General features: G+C 41.3%; 2 protein-coding genes across 4 annotated transcripts in view; one reads left to right on the forward strand and one right to left on the reverse strand.

Annotated features, from left to right (window-relative positions):
* Positions 1-12,987, forward strand: part of LOC125762611 (putative uncharacterized protein DDB_G0277255) — a 52,901-nt gene extending 39,914 nt beyond the window's left edge. For both annotated transcript variants that reach the window (XM_049424924.1, XM_049424926.1), the window contains exon 8: positions 11,430-12,987. In XM_049424924.1, the coding sequence (XP_049280881.1) occupies positions 11,430-11,696 (267 nt within the window). In that variant the 3' untranslated portion in view covers positions 11,697-12,987. The remainder of the gene's footprint in view (positions 1-11,429) is intronic.
* A 3,042-nt stretch (positions 12,988-16,029) lies between these two features.
* Positions 16,030-24,729, reverse strand: LOC125762656 (uncharacterized). 2 transcript variants are annotated; one of them, XM_049425019.1, is made up of 4 exons: positions 24,332-24,729; positions 19,812-20,074; positions 17,769-17,902; positions 16,030-17,657 (listed from the first exon to the last, which is right to left on the reverse strand). In XM_049425019.1, exons 2-4 carry the CDS (start codon positions 19,914-19,916, stop codon positions 17,543-17,545), a joined length of 354 nt encoding a protein of 117 aa, XP_049280976.1. In that variant the 5' UTR covers positions 19,917-20,074; positions 24,332-24,729; the 3' UTR covers positions 16,030-17,542. The 2 variants fall into 2 exon arrangements, with proteins under 2 accessions (XP_049280976.1, XP_049280975.1); XM_049425018.1 differs by having other exon boundaries at positions 24,169-24,729.
* Between the last annotated feature and the right edge of the window lie 812 nt (positions 24,730-25,541).

The raw sequence follows: 25,541 nt of genomic DNA on the forward strand, positions 1-25,541 counted from the left end.
TCGTTCAGGGTCTTTTCATGCGAAGTCGTCACACTCGCGCAATGTTTTCTCGCACAAAGGTCGACAGTACGAAATGGTGTGATTTCTTCTCAAACAACCTAAATTGACTTTAGACTTTGGTGGCGGGCGTAATGTGCATCGTGGTTATTGAGGAATTAGAACGGTACAGAAAACATGAAATATGAAATGAAATAAGCAATTCCCTTTTTCCGACTCCCTTGCATTTTGGAGCCAGCTGGACCGTGAGGGAGCCCCGTGATGGGGTTTCCACAAGCACACTGGCCCGAGATGAGGTTGAGCCTTAGCGTAGCCGTTTAAGTGGCCAGCATCATCGATGATCCATCAAGAGACTTCTGATCTTGCCACGATTACCTTGTGTAGCGTTTGTATGTGTGCGTGTGTGGTGGGAGGGAAAGGGGGGGATGGTGCTGCGGGTTAAATTTTGGGCAATTGAGGCACGGTGGAGGGCAATATAAAAACAAAGCAAAGCAGCAGCTCACTGAAACTAGCTGAAACATGCACACGAGGGCATGAGTGGGAAAAAAGGAGAACAAAATAAAAACAGTACGGTTCCTGAACATCTGTTCTGTGATTTTGGAGAAATCGCCGGAATGCTGGTGGGAAAACCGTTCACGTCTCTGGGAATGTTATTTCAACTACGTCAGGTGGTTGCCATCAGCATCGGATGCCGGACCGTTGCAATAGAGGGAATTTGTGTCATGTTTCAGCGACGGGGGTGCGGCGGCAAGAGATGTTTGCAGATGTGTAACTGTCGTTGTTCATATTTCACGGTTACAGATTGTTTGTACCTTGCCACCAAACAAGGTGGTCTAGCTTAAGGTGCTTTCATCATCACAAGAATAAAGGGTATGAAATGTTGCAAAAGTCAAACCAAAGTATTAAGTTCATAATGTTAAATTAGTATCGTACATTGTAAAACTGTTGGGCAAATTGTTAGCCAAATTTATGTGCACGAGAATCTTTGGCAATATTCCATAAGGTAAATAGTTTACTATTTTAGTTTATTATCTAGTAAGGAAATTATCTATTTTGATATTCCTAATCAACTTATCAATTTAAGCCTTTATTAATTTAAAAAAAATTTCCACTTCCGTAAATGATTCACTTTTTTCCTGCACACTGGAAGGAAGGTTTCAGGAGGAAATCAGGTTTCAGGAAATCAGAAATAAAGGCAACACTACAAAATATTGGAAATATAATGCGGCAATTTCTTAAACTTTAAGCAATGCTACAATTTGCGATATTGTTCAATTAAGTAGTGTAAACGACTATGGTTCATATTTGCTGTTCTCATAAATTACGAAATGATAAAAACTCTATTTCTGCGGTAAGTGCAGGCGGTAATGCGAACAGCTGATTCTATAGATGCATACCAATTTTTTTTCCATTTTCATTTGGCATTTTCCTGCATGCAAATCTAATAGAATAGACTTTTTGTAACCTGTGTTTGGTAGTAGTTTGCTATAAAAATAAGTTGTGTAGATATTGGAATTGGATCAATTGGGCTGTTATTTAAGTAACAGAAATTTATAACACAATGTTACAAAACTTTGCGTTCACATCTTTATCAGTACGGTGCAATCAGCTTCTGCCTGAAGCATGCATTGAACTTCCTGCTAGAGCTATCAACAATAGAAGAGGTTGAAAAGCAACTTGCTCTAGCAGAGGCTGGAGTACCTGCACATAACAGATTCATTACATCTCTATAGCTTTTTGCAAAGATCAGCTACCTTCTGGGCTTCTGCGTCTTTTGGCAGTGGGGATAGTGAAACTGTGCGTCTGTTGCCTTTGCTTGCTATCGTTTCTCGCTAGATTTCCGCCGATATGCGCCAATGGATAAAGGGAACGGATCTTGACGAGGTAAGATAAAACAAAACAAAAAAAGGGGAGCAAAAAACACCATGGTACATCGCAGCTGAGTGCCGTTCGTTTGGCGAGATGCAGTTCTCGTTTGCACGCCAACACCAATTCTGCCCTTGGCTAGCAGAGGAAAGGGTATTGCATTGCAGCGGAAACTAGTCTTAGGTTAAGTACGCTGCTCATTTCTCTTCAGGGCTACTGCGCACGGTCAGCTTAGTTCGACCCGGCAACCCGTCAGCAGTGGTTTCTTGTTGCCCTCGCCAGGATCAGTCCGTTTGCGTTCCGCTTGTTGCATAGAATCGGTTTTTCTTGCGATCGGATTGCTGCGATATTGTGGTATTTTCCGTGCCTATTAGAAGCGATTGCCGGGATGCATTCTTCGCGGTATCGCATTAATGTACCAATCGCAGGAGGTAATTGTGGCTGCAGCAGCGTTTGTTGGCGCTTGCTGCTGACCTTTGCGCGCAAAATGCTACCGAGCGGTGCGGGTGCGATTGAGCGATTGAAGGCGATCGAAAGCGATGAGTAGGATAGGATCTTAGCGCTTGATTTGCGTAATGTCAATTCAGTACCAGGTGGCTTGAGTGTAATCGTTTTTAGGTTGGTTTGGAAGACGTTCGTGTATGATGAGGATGATCGTAGCCTTAAGACAGTGTTCTTTTGTACTAAAGTACTTGAGCACAAACTTCGCGTATCACATTCACATAATGGAATCGTAACATTGACAGGCACTGACATAATCATCGAGCAGGCATGTGAAATTTTAAAAGCTCGCCTTATCAAAACGTCTCCCCTTTTTATTGTTCGCCGATCTACCGTAAGGAACGATCAAGCGCACACAAAAACATACGCGCGCAAAAAATAATCAAACCCTTCCTGCGGCAGAATGTCGAACTAACTGTTAATTCTTTTCCATCATCTGCGAACGAGAAGTTAATTACCGAAATGCGTTTCGACAGGTTAACAAGTGTTTTACTCTCACCTTAATTAAGCAAGCGAAAGGCAGCGAAAAGTGCGAACGCTTGCGAAACAGCAAGCAAGATGCACAAAACAAGCAAATCTTTATTCACGCGCGCGGCTTGCAACCGGGGAAAAACCTGGCGGCCAACGTATGTCAGGAAATGTTGGAGAAAAGGGAGTAGTCAAGGAAATAAAAGAGAGAGAAAAAAAGGAAAGGACCATCTTCTTTGGCCACAATCGCGAATGCAATCATTCGCATCGGGCTAAGCTTCATAACCGCTTATTTGTATCCTTTCTTCCCTCGGTGTCTTTCCGTCATGTGTAACGCTTGCTTTTTGTTGTTGTGCGAGGAAAGAATTGAATTGGACCTCTGCCGACGTATATGCTCTCGGAATTTCGCGCTCTGCTGCAACTAATTAAGAGCTTAAGCTGTTGTTGCTGAAATCCGATTGAACGAAGCGCAACACAAATCGCAAACCCAAAATGAAGATTGCAAAACTCGTCCTGCACACAAGAACATGTTAGAGAGCTCGAGCGCAAATCTGTTCTCTCCATTACGCATCGATAAAGTCCTTTAACGGAGTCGGAGTTGTGATTAACTTTCCCATTTTATAGCCCATCGCGGGTAATGAGATGAAAGACAACAGAGAAAAGCTCAGTTGCTTCGAAAGTAAAAGGTGCTCCAGTTCCAGCAATTGCAGCCATTCGTGGAGAGATTTTGGGACGAACCATTACGAGCCATCGCTTGCCATTTTGCTGTGGAACAGCATCTTCTTCTGGTGCGAAGACGGATTTTGCGAATGTCTGCGGGGTGTTCTACAATTAGCGGCAGTGGAAACATGTTATTAGCATAAAATTTCGAACATTCTATTCTATTGTTTGATTGAGTCTGAGCATTTTTCATCGCAAACACGTGTGTGTGTGTTTTGATTCCCGCAACATAGATTTGAAGGACTTCAGAGAAGCAGAGAGCTCATTTTTATGTTCTACCCGAAAACAGTAAAACCTAACAAAATCGTGGTCGTTTTCTATCGCTCGACGCCAGCTTTCCGTTCCGTTTTACAAAAGGATATTTAGCCACAGGCAGCGCTTGGTACAATTCGTTGAAGTTTGATTTTTTTTTGGTGTTTTACACTGTTCATCAGTATGATTTTCGTCGGATTCCAGGACCCATCGGTGCAAGGTCGATCGTCAATCTTCGAGAATCACGGGCACCACTTTTCGTGGTAGGTTCATTAAAAATGCTATCGATTCGCTCGGCAGTTCTGCTCACTGCTGCCGTGCCGTGCGTCTTGACGCGAGTTCGACGACGAAGACAACACACGGTCGGCCCCATGATATGCCCCGGGCCAAAGGTCTCGCCAAACTTGCCCCCACTGCAAGCAAAACCGAGTCGCAGTTGAATCGATAGCGAGGATGTCTTTTGCCGTTCGCGCGAACCGACTTGGTAACTTGGGTTGTTCCCTTCTTAGGGTGAGTCTGGCGGGATGTCCGAACTAAGAACTGGGTAAAACGAAAAAAGGATCTAATCAAGAGGGGCTATCCGGTGGCCTTTAGTGTATTGTGCCGTCTTCTGTTAGTAAGGGTTTGGGGTTAGGTTGAGGGGGGCAGATATTCCAGGAATCCCGAAACAAACCGAACCTCACTCGCCGGGGTCTTCGAGGTCAGGACCCGGGAGGCTAACTGGGGTAGCTTGATGATGATGCTGCTACAGTGAGCACAGCGCTAAAGAATGAGACGATGCGCAGACGAACGGCAAATGTGTAGCAAATATTTTATTCAAGTAGCCGCGGGGATCAATTATTTCGCCCGTGCGCCTCTATCGCGCCCGTTTGGTGGTGGAGGACTGATGCAATCGTCGCTATTCGCCGCTTCGAACACGGCCTTTTTGCACACGCAACTCTTTTCTCTCGGGGGTCTGTTGCGCCGAGCAGTGGAACCGTTCGGTTGTCTTATTGGCATTAGGCATGGGCGAGCCGGTTGGAGATGCATCGTGGCGCAGTGGGATGCGCTCCGGTGATTGTAATTTCCGATGAATTACTGCAGCATTATGCTTCCTGAGCAGCAGCTCGAACGGTGTCCGCACTGAGCCACCGAGAGACGATGCTGCAGGTATCGATATCATGCTGGTTTTACACCTTTCTCGGAGTTCTGCTGCGGTGGTAAGGCATTTAAGAGTTTCTTACCATTCGTGTACCATTTTATAAGCTTTGGATAAACGTGTGTGTTGTGTGTCGGCATGTATGTGATATGCTTAATTTCCATCTAAAGCTTTATCCTAGAACAGGGAGAATGGGACACTTCATCGAGGGTGAAGTAAAGCTGATTGAATTAAGGTTTGATTTCCTTTATTATTCCGGTGCTAATAATTACTTTTTCTGCGTAAAAATTGTAAACTATATTTTCTTTTTTTATTCTTTAAGAACAATAAAATCGTACATCGTTTCAGTTTTTACAAAGTAATGCAATTAACTCACGGCCTCAACAGTAGTCAAGAAGTTTAAGAGTATAATTGTGAAACTAGTTTAAATTATCCTTATGTTTTTAAAAATTGATTAAATGTACCCCAAATATAACTCTTCTCGTCACAAATCAACTCACCTCCCACCGATAACAGAATTAAACTTTTGTTTCCTTCAAATTATATGGAAACGTTACAACTCGTTATAAATTTCTTCAGCATGCCGAAATGCAGGCGTCCTCCGTTCGAAGCTACCAAACGTCCCGATCACGGTCAATTTAGACGTTCGATTCTAACCTTTTACGACCTCCAGAAACACACAGGCCACGCACGATGTTTTGATCTTGGTGGTAGTGTGGTAGGCCTGGCAGAATTAAAATGTGCCCCCGAGCGTGCAATCTTCCGCTGCATTGCCGGTTGCAGCAGAAGCAAGCTTTGTTCTCGTGTCTTCCTTTTTTTGTTGTTGTTGGCTGTTGCCATTCGTCCGGTGCAAAGTAAGCGCACAAACAAAGTGTCCATGTGTAGGCTGGGGTTAGGTAAAAGGGTTGAGGTGTGTTGTTGACGACGGAGAAGGATGACCGCTGGCGGGTTCATTCGGGCTTGATTGGAGCAAGCAAATATATTACCACTTTGCACTCGCTTCAAATGCAAATCCCTTGCGGTGCTTGCGTGTGTGTGTGTGTCATTTGAAAATTTTTTTGCACTGTTTTGTTGTCCTACTGAAATTGCACCACGTTCTTAGTGTGGCTAAACGGAGTTGGCTGCCATGCTAAATCCGGCAGCCATAATGGAAGATGGCAGTCAGCTTTTCTTATCAAACCCTTAGGAAGGGATCGATTTTCTTTCCCAACGCGAACGTTCACTTTAGTCACCTGAACAGCTAATCTTGCCCCACACACACACACAAACACCCACACATACACGCACAAAAGCTTCTTCATGAAAAGTGGCAGCACATCTCCGAAGGGGCGCATAATCTTTTATGTGTATATGGCACAGGTTTTAATCATAACAATTTCCTTCACACTGCTCTCACACCGTGCCACTAAGCGCAGGCGTTTAATGGAGCGTTTCGTTGGTGGTAAAACGGATCAAACGATCGCTGCCGGAAAACATGGTGAAACATTGTTGGGCCGCACTATAAGATTACGCCCGTGTTCCCCATCGAGGTGAGCTGTATCGTGTTACACTTTCGTACAATGTTGTTCGATATGAGTTCGATTAATTGCACAAATTTCAGCACATTTACAATGTTTGCGTGATGATTTTGGTGCCACGTTTTTCTCGCTCCCTCTATCTCTCCCACTACTAGCCTTAGCCGGTGATGACTTTGTCACGTTCTGTAAAAATGGTTATTAGCGTCATAATATGACCACTCGCTAATAAAAGCAATGAATATAAATAAGTTTGTGGTTTATTCTTTTTCTTAATTCTTTTACTGTATCCATTCCGTTCCAACATTTCCTTTCCCTGAAAGCACGGCTAGCGATTGGAAACGATTGAATATCACGGTGATGGATCTGCTTCCCATCGAGCATACATATGTACGCACACGAAGAGAAAGGTACATCCATGCAGAATGAATAGTGTGCTTTATATCGGCAGCATTGATTTATTGCTTTTTATAGCGCAAAACGTTGTTGCTACTTACAAAAGGGAGAATAAAATGATTTTGTGAAGCAAAATTGTAGCTAACCGTCAGTGTAGAGACGCGATCGTAAGTGGTAGAGTGTGGTGATTAACAGTGGCCAGAAGAAGTGCAGGGTTGGTTGATCGTGGGTTGGTAAAGGAGCATTATAAGAAAGGGATCTCAATCAAAAGCTGATTGGCCTGTGCTACCACATGTACTATCCCGCTGAAGAAGTTCTCAATGGCACAGAAGGCCATAGGTGCCATCCGTCTTCACTCTAATCTTGGCTTTAAAGATGACCATCGTGTAACATTCGATTAGGGAGAAAAATCTCGCCAACATATCGTAAGCAAATGATTAATTAGTATGTGAACCTAAGGGCACGTCAGTACAAAAAAACAGACCATAGAGCAATGGAACATTTCGAATAACGCATCCACCATATGGATACAAACTTACAAAATTAAGCTGAAACCTTTTTGAACGTTTGAAGACTGGTAGCAGTGGGTAGAAGAATTTAAATAAAACAGTTGTAATTTGGCACCCCTCTCATCCTTGATGCTGGTAGGGAATTAAAACCGATTCGCAACATAAAAAGCGATCGTTCCTCTCATCAAGACAAACAGCACCGAATTGAATATGATTATTAAGATAATTGATGCATACTCGTTGATGGTTAGCCAACGGGGGTGGTACTTGATGGAAGTTAGAGCGGCCGTAAATCTTCAGGATCAGGCAGCCGAGGTCGGGGAAAAGCCTTTGTTTATCTGTTGGCACAACACCAACCGCTGCAATATGGGGCCCTCCAGAATAGCAATTTGCAAACGGCCCACCTATCCTGTATGCCGGTAGCAGCCTTAGCACGGGCTCAGCCAGCGATAAGATTTATGAACGAAAGTAAGCTGCCTCAGTACACGTGGTAAACGTTCGGTTCATTGAGTAAATCGTAAGCATTCAATTGCACAAATTGTCGGTTTTCGTACGAACGGTCTGGCTTCTGGCCGGGTTTGAATGTGATTTTACGCAACTCGCTGCAAGTAGCGGGAGTAGTGGCTCCATCCCTTATCTCTCCCCTTATCTGCTGATCTGTTTTCCGAGCGGTTGATTGAGCTCCGGAGAAGGCCATTTTTTACGGGGGGCCGTCGTTCCGGAGCACGACGGAACCATCGTCCTAGCGTCGGTTGCCCCGAAGGAAAGCAAACGGTCCGCCAGAGCTTGGAACAAACGGTACTCGGCTGCAGCAATCACTCATTCACAATGAGTGCGGTAAGGCGCTCGTCCGAAGCCGTGGTGCATCTGGTGCATCGATGCAGTACACGAGTGCACGCGCATGCCAGCCCCGCACCCTATACCAACCCATAATTGCTGCTGTCGGCGCGAGCAGGCGCGCGCGCGCGGGCACGCTCTCACACACAAATGCGCTTGCACACGCGCACTCTCTTTGCTGCTCCTGCTCGGGTGAATTTTCTTAATGTGCATATAGATAAAGCGAACCATGCGAGGCTAGTTTGGCTCAGTTGCTTCCTCCGTGTGCAGCAAATCGAAGCACCAGAATTGGTGGTGGCGGATGTAGTGGGAAATATAGTTAACATTTCGATCCCTACCCGAAACGACTCCTCCCGATTGCTTTGGTGCTAAGATTGATTCCTGTTCCACCTGCCACCTTGTCTTACCCCTGAGGGGGAGGGCCTGGATTTTAACCGAGCGGCAAGTGCTTCACCGAGAAGCGCACCGTTTGCCCTTCGCACAAACTGAAGCGAAACCGGCGGAGTGTCTGAAATGCGAATGCGCTAATTACCGTCCATCGAGTTTTGAGGAGTAGCAACAGTCGGAAACTGAAACTGACCGAGTCGGTCGATCGGACGGACAACTCGTGTGGGTATAATCAATTGCAAGTGGCAGTCACCCACCTGCCTGCCAGGCGCTGGAGTGCCGGGCTGGAAAGGTGTGTGCACCGTGCCAAACGGTTCATTTGTCATAGTTGACTTGTTTCCGCCTTGATTCGTATGTTTGGAATTTGTAAATCATCTAATCTGAATAACGCGTTCTAAAAGGACCTTGAGGATCAGCGGCACATGTCACAAGCTAGCATAGCAACTTTGTTTATCTTGTGCATAAAATGTACATCGTAAATCTGTGTTTACACTTTAACTATGTACATTTTCAATATCAATCTATGGCATTGGCTCTAGATTGCAAAAAATAAGTCGTTTGCTGCCTTGACAAATTGATGAGCAATAATTTTTACTGCACCTTTGCCTCTAAGCAAGTATTTAATTACCAATTTAGTTTGGCCCAGTTCGACGATTTAGCGTGAGTATTTTACACGACAAGACGTGTACCGAATCTGATCCACTAATTGTGTAACTGACTGATTAATAAAGTCAAGGAAAGCCAGCAATGACTTGCCTAGATCTTTTCCCAAAAAGAATAATCAGGAGCGGAAGAAACACCTAAATTCTTTGTATATAGTTTAGTTTACTTGATTTATTGTATTTCTTCAGGGTTTTTAAACAATTTCGATTTAATTATTTTAAAAAAATACTGATTTTCATTCCTTGGCCTTTTTCCTCACTGTTTCGTTTAATGTACAGAAACTCTGAGTTGAAAATTACCAGAACTGATCCCTGGAAGTAAGGAATTTACTATTCCGCCATTTATTACGACAGACATGACCTAGTTGGAGTTGATGTCCGCAGTTTATTTTAGTACTGCAATCATCGAAGTCTAATGTAAACACTAATTTAAGTTTGATCTATTATACGTTGCCATCGAATCCGCTGTTTATTCACAGGAACAAAAATTAGACTCGTAAATCATAAAAAAACACCAACATACCGGTTGATGCTGATGATCGGAAGATGATGCCGCAGTCGTTATTGGTTGGTCGGCCGACACAGACCGAATCGCATGGCAGCATAATCAACATAGCATTTTATGCTAGATGCTTCTTAAACCTTTCCGCCTGTATTCGTATATTCGTCGTTTAATGCTCGAGGCGTTTTTGTAGCGTTAAATAGTAGCAAACACGAGCGCAACATGAAGGTGCATGTGCATTGCACCGGAACACGAACCACACTTGGTACACCGATCGCCCCATAAATGTTCCACCTATCTGAGCTAACTAGACTAGGTTAAATAAAGGGCTTCTGGTCAAGTCATGTTAATTAATGGGGATTTTTAGAAACCATATTTACCTCCAGTATTGGTACAAAACAAATCTTTATTCACTTCATGCTTTGATAAGATTGTTTGAAAAATTGAATGATATACTTTTTTCCTTTAATATTGTTTATTGTTATTCTACTTTATTTTTAGAATATTATAACCTTTAAATTATTTGAATATACATTACCCGAAATTGGTTTCAATGGGGAAATGCGAAGCCAAAATCATCCCCAAAATCCCATCAAAAATGCATTAGACGATTGCACATTTCACTCATCCACATGACATTAGAACCGAGATGCATAGGACCATCGCCCGTCGGCAGAATGGCGCATGTAGCCGCCCCTCGCAATGGCGTACTCTGTTATTACAAAAGTTTAATGGTAGGATCGTGACGTTGGCCCCCCGAAGGCGCGTGCCAACGGGATCGTTCGTTTTACGATTTCGTTGTTCGGCGTCCGGGCCTGTTCTTCAGCATCTTTGCGAACTCTGCCATCTTTGGATCACATTCTCGATCGCATCGGGCAGGTTTTGTGATATGCATAATCTTTGCGTTCGTTTATGGTTGCGAATCTAACTGGCACAGATTTCACAGATCCTGTCCGGTTGTCTACTTGTACTTGCACACCCCCGAAAGCAGTCAGTGGCAGAAACGCGAGCACAAAATACTTCAACGGTCCGCGATGCATTCTGCACTAGCTTTATGCATCATCAACAGCAACAAGTTGCCCTGCTTTTCTTGTGCCATTTGTGGCTTGTTTTATATGGCTTTTTTTTGGTTTCGCTTTGTTTTAGCTTCATGCATGCAATGGGCCACCGGTAGGAAGGAAGCACAATTTAAGCACCAACGCTATCATTAGGAGGGTGGTTGTTGATTTTTTCTTCATCCTGCGTTCGCTTTTCCCCTGTGGCAGCGGGCGGCCACTAAGAGAATGTGCCGGTTGAACTAGCTGCTGTCCTTCCGTTAGATGTTTCTTGCATTGGTGGTAAAATACCAAACTCTGCATACCGTGCAAGAGAAGCAAATCCAACCACCAGATACACGAATGTGGCGTTCAGGAATGCTACATGTCGTTGAACAAAGCATAAATAGTCTGAAAAATCAAACCACCGAAAAAAAAGTGGATCGATTATCCTGGAAAACTGAACGATCTATGATTGGTGTGACTGGTGTTAGGTTGTGTCGTTAGATATGCCACGACTTTACGATACAATCGGCAAACGGTTTTGAGCGTGACCCGGTACAATATTCTGCCTAGCTTATTCGGTTGTTATCTGTCGAGCAATGACTAATATCGTGTTTCTCTGTCCTCCGTTTCCCATTCGCAGAACTTTCGTGATCAGAGCATCGACGGTGCAGGATTGCCGCTACTAACAGAGGAACACCTGACGAACTCGCTCGGCATGAAGCTGGGGCCGGCATTGAAGTTACGATCGATGTTGGCCAAAAAATTGGGTGGTCCCTGTCCGTGTGCTCTGTGCAGCGTACCCGCTCCAACACCTCCGGCCCGGACCAACAGCAGTGGCAGCAGTAGCAGCAAAGGCGACACAACTCCCACCAATCGGCCACCGAGCAACGAAGGGTCGATTGGTTGATCGTACGCTCCCACTCCTAACCGACTCTCGTTTGCGGGATTGGTGGCTTACTGGCAAAGGCCTTTCCATTTTCCATCCAGTTTCCAGACGTACTTACTTACATAGGCAGGACACCGAGTGCAGGCCGTTTTTTTCCAATCGACATGCCGGGACATGTACAATACTAACGATTAAGTTGGATTTTTTTTTTTAAACATTAACATAGAAACCTTCCCCAACTCACAGCAAAAGACACGTGTACGTGATCGTATTGGTTTCGTTGAACAAAAGATATGGGGAAACAAAAAGTTCTATTTACCGAACCGAGAGTGAGTGTTTCCTTCAAAAATTCTGCAATCGAAATGTCCCATCACGGAGCGATGCTGCAAAGCGAGGGTCATCGCAAACAGTGATCGGTGTATTCTACGACCAAAGAAACAATAACAACACAATGTGAGAATGTGTTTTCATTTCACTAAACTAACATTACGCGTTCGATGTGGTCTGGACACGCGAAGGATTCCAATTTATGGAAAAAATCATAAATTCTCAAACATTCATATTCTGAAGGAAATATTTTCTCCTGTACGGTAAATAAGGTAACAAACGATCATATTTCAGTGAGTGCCTATCGTGGCCCTGGTGCAATTAAACTATTGATATGTTCACGCAAAACTCTAAGGATAAGGATAATTATAAGCAGGAGCAAACACGAAGCGGCGACTCAATGTTGTTAATTTCTCGTTATTTATTCAGTTAGTTTATGAACTGTGTAGAGAGGTAAAGCTTGTTGCATTAGTCAAATGTGTCCTTTTGTAGCTCGGTTAGCAAATGATGGAACAAAAAAACACACACACACACATAAACATGTAAAAGACAGCTCTAGTTTTCAATCATCTCTGGAAAAACTTTCTACGAAGAATGGTCACAGTTTTTCATAATTTGTTGTGCACTGTTTTTACAAAGTGTCCAATTGAACCACTTTCCCTCAGCGATTACAATCGACACAACGTGCGTGTGTGTAAAATGATTTCACTAATAAACGATTTCACTAGATGTTGCTATCCATGTGGAAAGTGGGAGGATACGATTTCATCCTGTTTCCAGGAGCAGAACAGGGGCCTATTGGTTAGTGCATTATTTAAAAATGTTAACGATAGCAATATCAGTATTTAAATACAAGAAAACGTTAAACTTATACAAACACGCAAGCGGACAGCAAATACCGTGACGGAATGTTGTGGTATAAGCAGTCGGCAATGTATGTAAGAAATAAAGACATTACAACGAAATAAATTAATAACGAATCATATGTTCGGAATCTGGTTTTTCATTCTTTGATTATGGTATATGGTAAGTATTATCATTGAAAATAAAATAGAGTTGAAAAATATTTCCAATCAAAGTGGTAGTATGGGTTTTCTTTGAACTACTTCTTTTATAAACTGCTACTTGGTCTAGGCGATATTAAAATTGATTTCTTTTATATAAAATTGCACAAAATCAATGTCTCGTAAATTTACTTACTTATATGGCTCATGTATATGTATATTTTATGTATATAAAATAAAGCAATTAAAACTGAAGTGACCTTGGTCCTCAAAAAAAGCGGATCGGTATTCCTACTTCCAATAATAACGATTCGTTATGCGTTCATTTGAAAACACTTACAGTGATTCTACAGTACCTGTTTTGTGTATATTTTTTAATGTTCAATGTGGAAATGAATTGTTGAAAAAATGTTCGCAATATTAAGCATAAATGATTTTATTTGGAAGTACTAATTGAAATTTCGAATAGGATCAAAGGGTGCAAAAAGCCTCAATTCACTCCAGTTTGAAATTGAATGTATAACAGTATATTCAAAACTTCTAAAACATTAAGATTTAAAATTTATCTTTTTCCCACAACGTTTCATTTAAATTTACATGGAACCCTTCAGAAACGTCGGAAAACCATTTTCATGCTGGGCTAATCTGCTGCGAGGTCAATCATAAGACGTCAAACGTAAGACGTTTAGATTTGAAATGGCAGTTACATGAACTGTGAATATATACAAGAAAAAATGATTTATTTCTTTCGAGGCTATGGGCCATTCTATCGCATTTCTTTCTCAAATTACAATTACATGTTTATATTTTTAATACTTTTATATCGTACAACTGCCAGGCCGTTCTATCTGAATAAAAAAATATCGTACAACTGAGTAAGATTAAACACGACTTTCACGATCAGGTTATGAGCTCATGGTAAGCTTAAAGTACCTTATACCGTCATTAAGCATACGATTTCTAACCTTTTTCTAATTCTAACGATTCTAACCTAGACCTTTTTATACAGAATTTGGTGAAATTCTTATTATTCTGTTATTCTGATCGTTCTGATTCTGTTATTAGCTTATTGCTCTGTTAAATGCGTCAAATGCAGGAGATTCGTTTTCACGTACCTTTTCTTGTTTTAATGCGCGTTAGTGTAGTTTTCAAGCTAATTCTTAAATATCATTTGCCAACAGCATAACCGTTCAGAATATGAATTTCCAGAATTCAACTGATCAACTTAAGCTAAAATAGACTATTATTAATATTAATAATTAATAAATGTAATGTGTATCACATTTCCTTGCGATTCAGCAAAGTATGTAAGACAGCTTGTAGTTATATTCGATACTTCTCCTCTCAAATCTATACCTATCACAACGGTCGAAACTTGGATTAAGTAGAACTTTTCACTTTTAGTACCAGCACTCTCTTCGCGAATCTTTAATACTTCCGAAATTACTACTAAGAAAAATGAAAATCTTTATAGAGACATGTTTAAATGATAAAAAAAGTTTAATTGTACGTTATGGCGATTTAACGTTTTTAATAATCTGAGCGTGATGATTGCCACATATTTTTGAATATTATAGTTACACAAATTTCCTAAAATAGCGAGAAATGTGTTGAAGTGATATTTGTTATGTATGTTCAAAGAAGTTTATTTTCTCTTGAGGTTTGGTTTTATTTGGAGATCTTTTTTGAAGTTGTCTGCATCACGTGTATCTATACAGACTTGTTTAAACAGTTTTAATTTCGTTTGAACTAGTAAGGCAGAAAACGGTTATAGAGAATAGAAATGGTTGATGTCTTCCACGCGCATAAACGTTCGGTAATCGGTAGTGAAATAAATATGATTCATATGTTTAGATATGAAAAAACGCAGCGCCTACACAGTTTCACATACATAAATAGACCCACTTGCAACATTCGGAGTACCTATGTATGTATGAAAAAAAACTCACTCGTATGGAATGTTTCAATGTTCAATGTTGTTCGCTTTTTTTTTAAGTAACGAAGGCAAAGGCAAATATTGACACTTTCCTAGACGGAGCTGTAAAACGCCAAAGTTACGTTACCTCCAGCAGCATCCAACGCATTGACAGTCACTATCGCTTTGTTATCATTGTCGAAAAGAGAGTGTGTGAGAGAGAGAGAAAGAAAAAAAATGTAAGCAATCAACACGTGTACCGAAGAAGTGGTCCCGGCAATAGGAGTATTGCTGACGGGCAACCCGGATGGACAACGGTATGTTGGTGTCCTTTGACACCGAAGACCCTGCATAATCCAAAGCATCACACAAGAGCAAAACACCTTCTTGCGTACCATGTTGAATGAGTTTCCACGTAACGTAACTTTTCATCTTGAGCAGAAGGGCATCCCGGCACTAAAGGATCTGGACAGCATGGGAACCATCAAGCCTCACGGCAATACTCGAGTAGTCCCGTGCGAACAAAAAAAAATCGCACCCCGACATACTTTCACGAGCCGCATTTGATACATCGATGGATGGATGGTTGGCAGTTACTTGGACTTTTTCACACCCATATCATCATATCCCTTAACCGTATGATATTTTGATGAAAGCAAAGTAACGTGACGAAAGCTAGCAGCACGGGATGAATTATGCAAGCTTAATCTGTATTCCTTTTCGGCCGGCCGTCCCGGCTTAAGGACCTGATCAAACATTAAAGGGCAAATCCGTACGCAACACGCATTCAGGCGTTTTTTTGTTGCGATTCGGTGGTAACGAATTAAATTTTACATAGTCTTCCCCACAACACGTGGCATTTGATGCAAATCCTTGTAGTGAGTAAACAAATCTCCTAGCTAGTGGAGTTCTTTCGCCGCTGCTGAAAAAGACACGCGGCCCTGATTCAATTAACAAACGTACGCATGAAGGCGCGGAAGAGTAATGGAAGGAAAGTGGTCAATTAATGACATTAGTGTTAAAATCAGTGTGTGTGTGTGTGTGTGTTTGTGGGTATGTTTTCTTTCCATTTGATAAGCACAACAAAACAACACACAGCCCGAGCGTCTTCTGTACCAAACATACTTCATACGTCTTTTTACAGCAGCTCTAGTTTATTGAGATTTGCGATAAATATATGAATGTATGTACGTGTAAATACATTGTGTGCAGCTAGATGCTTCAATTGTCGTGTGAAACGTTAAAGGTGTGTGAGGTGTAAGGATCTGTGCTCAGGTGTGTGTGTGTGTGGGTCCGGTGTTGAGTTCCTGTTGCAGTACAGAATGAAGAGTCCTTAAAACGTTTTTGTTTATGAGCCTTTTTCTGTTGCCTGCAGTGTTGTCTAGTCTAGCGGCATCAGGATAGACGGATGACTTGCTAGGAATTTATGAACAAGTGTATATGTGTGGACTAGAAATATGATCGGTCATGCGTGAAACATAATTCACAATACATCCTTCTCCCCCATCTCGGATGTAGTGTAGTGATAGTATACGGAGATCCAAATGACGGTGATCGGGACCTCCAGGTCCCTTTTTATGGAATTAGAGTCTTTTTAACACCTTCCTTTCGTTTTGATGTATTTCAGATGAAACCAACCCTGACTGATCGGGAAAAGTCGTTCAAATGTTTATCTCGGTCTTCTTTGAATTTTGGGGAGACCTGTTGTCTTTAGTGTTTCATAAAAAATGGATAGCGAAAACAATATGAAAGAATATTTAAAAATAAAAGGATCTACAGTGCTCGTAAAGAAAGGCATTAATTTTGCAAATGGAGGGGAGTGGTTGTAATTTTTTTTTTTTTTTGAGATTGTTTTGCTTTTCCTGTTTTTGTGTGTTTGTGTTCTGATCCTGCGTCAAACATCAACCGTCCCAATTAGTTTACATGTAGTTACATATATTGTGTATTTCACCTCAAAGAGAAACGGCAATAGGGCTTTTGCTAGATTGTTGTGTGTATGTACTAATGATCGCCATATTGTATTTTTGTTTTACTACAATAGTCTTTCGTTTTTTTTTTTGCTTTTCTGTTCAGCTTCTAGCATTCTTCCATTCGCGTTCGATATTATTTCGTAGATAAAATATGACTTTAAACATTTACAAACATCCCTGTCACACCAAATAGATTAGCAGCAACCGATACCGGAGATAACCTCGACACTATGAGGTCCTATGTGTGTTTTTGTTTTTTTTTGTTTGTTTTGGCTTGTATGATTCTTAACTGTTTTTTGTTGTGTGTATATTTTTGTTTCGTTCCATTCCGAAAATCAACAAACATTACGAAACATTCCATTCTTTCCATCTGATCCTTCTCCTACTCTCCTCGGATGGCTGCCCCGTCTTACGGACAGAGAGTTCCATCCATTGGAAATTCATTTCACTTGCGTCTAGCGGCTAACGACCGGATAGAGATGCTGGCGAAGGCCGAACAGGAGCTTACACAACTACGGGATGGAAGATTGAAGGAACTGGAAACGCAGCTTAAACTCACATTCTGGCCCCCTTCCCGCCCCTTCTGCAACATGGTTTCTCCTCCCCGGGGGGACATGGTTCTTTAGTGATGGAGTGCACCGAGAAGGACGCTTACTTCTTGAAGCAGGAGATGGGATTGAAGTAGCACTGACGGTACCGAATTTGGCGCTTCATTTCTGGCGCCCGGTACAGCTGATCCCAGCCACCACCACCACCGCTGATGGCGCTAGACAGACGGGGAAAATAGAACCATGAGCGCAAGAGAAATGGGCAACAGGCGATGAATTGATTCGTTAATCGTTTGTGCAGTTTTGTATGTACACCGCAGTGGACTTACTTGCTCTGGGCGTACTGAGCCAACAGTTGTAGCTGTAACGGATCCAGCCCATAGTTGTCCAACTGGTTCGATACGTACGAGTTGTAGTTTGTGTAGAGTTTTCGCAGCTCGTTCGGGTTTATCTCGGGCAGATCCTGCAAAGACAAACATGGGTTTTGTTCAACACAATGGGCTGAATGGTAAATATTTCATTGCCGTCTGCCATACTAAAGAAACGTCTCGCACCCAAAGTCATACTATATATGTAGTCATATTTCACTGTTTCTTTCATGCATTCCAAATGACGCTGATATTCAGCACATATTTTATGTGGAAGGTAAATTGTAATATTTTTTGAAACTATTTAGTTTTATAATGTAAAATAGGTAAACAAATCGGTACAATATTTTTTCTGACGATTCGAATTAATCAATAATACTAATGATAAGGGGGGCTTCCCGGTGGTGTATGTGATAAAGGATGCCGGTTTTACCAGGCAAGTTCGGGTATCAAATCCCATCTGGACCGTATACCCCCTAGCAAGGACTGACGATCCGGTAACGTAGTAAAAATAAGTGAAGTAAGCCAAAAATACCGTAACGAAAAAAACGTTTTTAGGCCAAGAAGAGAGAGAGAGAGAGAGAGAGACTAATGATAATTATAAAATTAATTAATAATAATTAGACTAATTAATAAAAAAGAAAAATGAAATATAAAACAAGATTTTTAGAATTTCGTTTTAAATTTTCCTATTTTACCCTAATACATCACCAGATACATTTTAATGAATTGTAATCTTATTTGTCTTATAAATTTCATTCAAATTTTTATTAAAAAACAACATTCAGATATTCAAAAAAACATATTAGAAATGTTCTATTGAAAAGTAAATATAAATCAATGTAATAAATGTTTGTTAACCAACATCAGAACGGATATTATAACCACGCACATTAATGTACGTCATTAGAATGTAATCATATGGATCAGATACAAACCAAACGTTTATGTACGCAAATTAGTTCACGTGACACGCTTTGAACTCTTCAACACCCTTCATCCGTAGTTGTCCTTTTCTTCCATGAAGAAAAACCAACGTATTGACGAAAACACCTGTTGATTTGTTTTGGACACACAAACAACCATCAAGATACGATGTGAGAAGAGATTTCACACATGAAGCATTACACCGAACCCGTAAGAATCGAGGCTCAGCAAGCAAAGAAGGATCATAAACTTCTGGTCTGGCAGAAGCAGCTAACGCGATAAATCATAACCTCCATCGAAACGTCCGATTACGTATATGGAATGAAGGATCTCCGGCTCGAACCCTTAACACTCATACAGGGGGAAGCATCGTTTCAAAGTGAGCCATCGTCTGCCGATAAAAGGTGAAAGGATACGTACGCAGGATGGTAAACCCCCGGGGAAGCTAACTTTACCATCGTTTGCTAAGGGTGCTTCTGTGAGCAACCACTTGTCGTCAATTTCCGCCTCCATTCCATACTGATTGCTTGTTTATGTGCTCAGAATTTATGCTGACAAGCGTTACCGTTACGTATCGTACCGTACGCTGCACGCTTCCATCGACGACACAATGAAGTGCGATAGTTTCAACGCAAAACCACGAGCTTATGGTGGCTTGTGGCCCTTATACTGCGATGGTGTTTTTTTTTGTGTGCGATCCTTTTGCTCGCCACTATGCTATTAATTGCGAATTGCATTTGCCAATGCAGTTGTTATACCTCGTACACGGTGTCACTGCCGATGGATGGGGAAAGGTTGTAAATAGAATGTAAACTATTTCACACGAATGCTTTAAAAGCACAATATGACAAAAATAATAAAAAACAACAATGAAGAAAAAATACGACTCCTTCCATCGTTGACAGTGTGGTCAACAGGACGATGCTCAGAAATAAGTGGCACAAATTGAAGAATAATAAACGAACGCCAAGCGATGCTGTTGCTTCACGCAGCAACATCTCGATCCCTGACGGACTTGGGCATGTGCGACTTCACCGCCTGATAAGTACCTGTACAGCAGTAACCGCAAGCACCTACCTGATTATCGATTGCATTTTGCGGTCGACCGGAGCCCAGCTTCACGACAAACAATAGTGCCAGGACGAAGAGAATCTGTCGCGAAGGTGTCGCTGGAGCAGCCATGGGTAGAGTCGGTGGGCCGATGAGTTGCTTTCGGAAAGATTCGGTGCACTTTTCGCTGCCGGACGGGAAAATTGCTGTTCTGTTCTGCCGTGCCAAAGGGGGAAGGGCACTTCTTACTGTTGCGCTTTTTGCCACCGGTACCGTTTTCCGCTAGCGCACTGTGGAAGATTGTAGTCAAGAAATCTCGGTTAAGTTCAAAGTGTACAAAAGCACCGTCAGAGGTTGTGGTGGAAGGAAAGTTGTGGCGTTATGAAAATAAAATACAATTAATTCTGCGGTGACTGGCGTTTGTAATGGCAAGACCAGGTGAAGATGCTACCGGGAACAGGAGATCACCGGGGTGGGCATCAAGAGTCCAGTTAAGATTATGCAGTAAATTGAAATTCCGCCAGCGGCTGTCGATTGATGATGTAGTTTCATAAAGATTAATATTTATCAGGCATAAGCTGCACTGAATTGGCAGGATTATGCATCGAAATGCCAGCGTAAAGCGAAGCCGGTAGCAAATAGTATACAATGTAAGGATGGTCTATTGATGGAATAAAAAGGAAAAGGAATTACATGACGGGACATACATTTCCTGTTTCAACAATAGAGCTTTTTTTATCTAAAATAGTACCTAAATTGTTTATACAATTTTCTATTCTATTTGCTTTTATGAACTCTTTAATTTATTTTCATGACTTTTATAGGTTGTTAAATCATTTTTATAAAAGTATGATTTCAACAACTAATTAAACCCTTCTAAAAGGATTGTTTTAAATACATTTTCTGTCAAACAAAACATATAAAAGGGTGTCCCTGGTTAGGCGCAAAAAGCTCTATTACACACCAAACACACATCTGTGTAGCTCTAAGTAACCACATTGAAACCTTCTCGACCATAACTCGACATCGCTTGTCTCCAAACACTTGGTACGTATGTGGTTTTAGCAGCTTCCATGTAGATGCAAATGACAACTTCAATTCACTCTACAGCAGTGCATAGTGTTAAGCTAACGAAAAAAAAACGCTTCCCGGGTTACACAAACGGCCCACAGCAGTGGTCAGCTGATGAGTAGCCTAACAGAGCTACCGCGCTGTCGTCTAATTAACTCGCAACCCACGTACGGCCCACTTTTTATCTGTCTCGCGTACGTACTATATACCTCTCTGCTCTAGGGAAGCACTGTCACCCGGCCACATTCCTAATGGGGAATGGGCCCGAGAACATACAATATTATCTTTGCAACAACCACAAAACAAAAAAAAACACAAAACTCACACTAGAAACAGAGAAGGGAAATAAAGAGTCGGCTTGAAAGTTTCTTCACTGTGAGTGGTTTTTTTCTTATATACATTTTGCTGTCGATTACAGGATCCACAAGTGATCGATGCTGCCAGTGACAGTTCGATTGTTCGCCGGCAACATCATGGAACCCGAGATGATGAGTGTACGTTTGTGCGAGCTGATGTTTTGTTGTCTTCTTTTACCCCCCTTTTGGGAGTCTATAAAATGCAAAGTGGATGTTAATTTTACAGTTCCATTTCACTATTTAAAAAAATGTGAAACAAATTTAAAGAAAAAACCAGCTTCCCTTTCCTTCACGAATGAGCTCATTAATCATGGATCGCTAGAAACACCAGGCGTCTCCATTAAGCGTCTTCGTTACAATAAAAAAATCGTTGGACTTGGTCAGGGTTTCTAAACGACCCACTTGTTCCGTTGTATATATGTATGTGTGTCTGTGTGTGTGTGCGTTGTGTGAATGGTATTGCAGCAAACCGGCGGTAGCAATGGTATTTCCAATTCGGCAGAGCGTAAAATTAAGGATAAACTTTACCTTTTTCACTTCATCTTGCGGTTTTGGATTATGTCAAACCCATTGAAAGCACCATGTTAGGGGATGTAGCGTAACAGATGTGTGACGGTAGTTGGGAGTCATTTTTGTGGTAATTTGAACGATGTAATTATCTCCATTTGTTAAACGACGTGTGGCTAATTATTCCCAAACGTTAGCTGTACCATCGTCTATCATGTATCGTTTAATCAGTCCGGGTTGCTGTAGGATGCGGTCTCAAAATAGAAGATAATCCCATCCTTTTCCCAGGGAGTTTGAGTATTTATGAGCAATTACAGGTTAATGAAGAAAGTTGCCATTTACTTACAAAACCGTAAAATGGTGAGATGGCATGAGACGCTTAAGTAGCCAAAGGAACAGTATAGTTATAGTTCGTTGTTTAGCTAGCATTTAAATCAATTCATCTGACAAATAAAAAAAACGTAACACCATCATCATACATGCAATCAACATTGTTTCGATCAATTTTTCACTGTTATGATGATACATGTATGTACCTCCTGACGTCATGGAATTTGACAAACGAAAAAAAAAATGACCCAGATCAAGCAAAGGACAATCGAGTGAATCGGTCGTTTTTTTATGATTTCAACCTGTTGATAGCTGTCAGCGTGATTGACGAAGGTGCCTTGAATGGGTGAACTTTCTGTCACTAAAAGAATCGATTCGAAGGAATGGACAGCGCCATGGGACATGATGCACGTAAATCATGCTGCACGCATTAACGAGCCTGACAAAACACGCAGACAACAATTCGATATTGATAACGGCAAGTTATTTGAAGGCAATTAAAATGACCTTTTTCCGGCTCCCTCGGGGGATGGAAATGTCTGTTGTGAAGCGTGTCAAAACAATAGTGTTAGTTGAGATATTCTATTTTTCTTCCCTTTTACCCGGAACGCTACACGATCGCCGGAAGACGAAAGGTGAAAAATCCAACCGTTATGTGTTGGTGGTTGATGATGAACTGCTGTGTAGCAGTTCTGTGTTGTAAAGAATGGGGGAGAAAGGACAACATGTCCCAGGTTAATATTTTACTTTCCTTGACACATGATATTTTAATGTGCTCGGGTTTCCCTTCCGTTGCATGACACTGTTTTCTACATTTGCATATCACACAAGCCGGAGCAACTAGTGCCTTTGTATTGCTAACGAAGAAAAAATATTAAAGCAAAATTTGCTTCAAGATTCATTTTTTTTAAAGACACATTAGATATTTGTTTGTTTGTGAAAAATAAATCATATAATTAGCAATATTAAAGATAGTTGTTTGATTTAACGGTAGAATACACACTTAGGTTCAAAAATAAAAATGTTGAATCCAGGGTTGTAAAAAGTTTTTCCAACAAATAATTTTTTTTGTTAATGTTGTTTTTTGTTAACATTGTTGTTGTTAATTAATCATAATGTAACATCTAATTTATGGTTAAAAAATACTAATTACATAGTAAATGATTATGTTTGTAAGAAAAAAAGGCAAAATCGTAATAGTTTTCTGTATGCAAAATTATCAAGAATACAATTAACAAAATTTGTACCAATTTGTACCAAAATTTGTACCAATATTGAACTAATCTATATAATCATAGTGCAACAATTAAATAAGTGTTATAGGATTTAAAATTATTTTTGTAACTAACATATTAATTTTTAGCTTATTGTTTAAAGGTTAACGCTACACTTCTAATAGTAGTTTAACCATTATTTTTGTAAAACTTCCAAAAGACACTTGTTTTCCCCTAAACCGTTTGTAGCTATCTTAGATGTAACAAATTTTACTCATTATTTGGTCAATTATTTTAAAAAGTTTTAGTTAACTGAATATTTGCATATTATAAAGTTATGTTTAACAAGTTTTTTAAACTTTGCTCGAAACTGTGCTTTAATTGTCTTTCTCGTTTTCCTATTTTCCTATTTGTCCAAGACCTATTTGCTCAGTGTAGGTAGCGCTGTACGCTTTTAATTAGTCACTGCATAACATGCTTTTCCTCGCATACCAAGGTCGTAAAAGTGGCCAGAGAGACATAAAACTATTCGTAATGGATTTAACGACTCACACATCCAATAAATCAATCAACAAAAACCCCGTCGACTTAGTGCACTTGACCTAACCGAATACTTTCGCTAATACTGTTTCATTCGTCTTCTTTTGTTTGCTGCGGACACGCATTTGATGCATTTATGTACATTTGCCTCAATGGTCGTCCTTCCCATGTTTGTATCCTGCCGTTCAAGCAGGCAAGTGGCAAATGCCCAAAAACAGGCGCACACAGAGCAGGATATTGAAAGTCAAACTTGGACCACGGGCATCATTTATCCATTAGAAGCGGTAGGATGGCAAACATTATAGCTTTGGCGTAACACCTCTTCCCAATCTACCGAAACTTAATCGTACCACAAACGCTACTCACATGAGAAACAACGCTCGAGACAATAGTACGGTTTGGATGAGGTCGCACCACAAGAACTAGTAGAGTTTTGCACAAATCTGCACTACAGTCACAGAAACGTACGGCACAGCACACTGGTCTTAAGCAGTACTTTATTAGATCACTTGGCCCTTGCGCTACTTACAACACGTGTCGGTGTCGGGGTTTGTCCGTCAACCGTTGCGTTCCAAAACTGAGTCTGCTACGATATGAGCGATCCGGCAGCGACCGTTACAATATTTATACAAGCCCGAATCCCGTGCTGGGGCGCAGAACCGTCGCACGCATGGTTCGGAGGATGACAGTTTTGCTCCATTTGTGTCCCTCTCTATCTCTACGGTGAGTGTGATAGTATTTCTTCCTTGTCTCGTTTCATTTCTTCTACTTTATTTGCCCGATATCGGTTTTCTCTATCACGCCGTTTGGTATGAGAGGACAAGAAAAATCCAACACACCGGGGTCTAATACGATCGTGAGCGTTCCTCAGTGACGCGCGCGAAAAGCTTCTTCCACAGCCGCCATGTACCCATGCCTGTGCCCATGTACGTATGCTTTTCTTATGCTGTTGCAGCTGCGAGTTGGTAGCTTTGTGAGCACGGAATACGGCCAGGGGATCATGATGATGATGATGAGTCGTTTTGGGTGCCAAGCAGTAGCACCTATCAACAAGTGCATGTGCAACAATATTGCTCAACGTGGGCCTCCTACAATAACGATGAAAATCGCTTTTTTAACATATTTTTCTGCTGGAAAATAGGACATTCCTTCGTCGACATCCCATTTTACATCATTGTAAGAAAGGAAACGATTGTTTAAAAGCAACAAGCTTGTTTGTTGCTTATTTTTCCACAATGTATACCACGTACAAAACGATACTTTTGTTGATTGAATAAAATATTTATATTTAGCTTTGCGAGTAATTTTCGTCTTAGGCTTTTTTTCCGTTTACCATCCCTTAACAAGCAAATCCGCGAGGGAAATTGTGATACAACGAAACGATTACAAATGATTTATAGCTTTGTGTTTTTGACTTGTCTTGCGACCACTTTTGCGTTGATGCGTTGATGACGAATTTTAGTCCCTCGCTCGAAGATACCGATATGAATATTATATGGAAATCCTTCCCGACTCACGAATCACCCGTCACCGAAATCAATGACAGCGATGGCACAACGGTGGCGTTATTTATCGCAGCATCCCAGCACCCGACATGCGTGTGCCATTTTGGTGGGGCAAAAAGGGGCGAACGATTACAAAAACACACCACAAACACCGAATAAACAAATTAGCATATAGATATGCGTGAGCTCGTGGGATCAAAGAGAAGTCACACTTCCACCCCGTTGGTGAGAGGC

The sequence above is a fragment of the Anopheles funestus genome, chromosome 2RL (genome assembly GCF_943734845.2).
Source record: "Anopheles funestus chromosome 2RL, idAnoFuneDA-416_04, whole genome shotgun sequence".
Classification (NCBI taxonomy): domain Eukaryota; kingdom Metazoa; phylum Arthropoda; class Insecta; order Diptera; family Culicidae; genus Anopheles; species Anopheles funestus.

Coding starts and splice junctions, on each gene's coding strand:
- LOC125762656 (XM_049425019.1), bottom strand. CDS start 19,916: ATGGCTGCTCCAGCGACACCTTCGCGACAGATTCTCTTCGTCCTGGCA. Junction 17,903..19,811: donor AAAATGCAATCGATAATCAG/GTAGGTGCTTGC, acceptor TTGTCTTTGCAG/GATCTGCCCGAGATAAACCC. Junction 17,658..17,768: donor GCTCAGTACGCCCAGAGCAA/GTAAGTCCACTG, acceptor CCGTCTGTCTAG/CGCCATCAGCGGTGGTGGTG.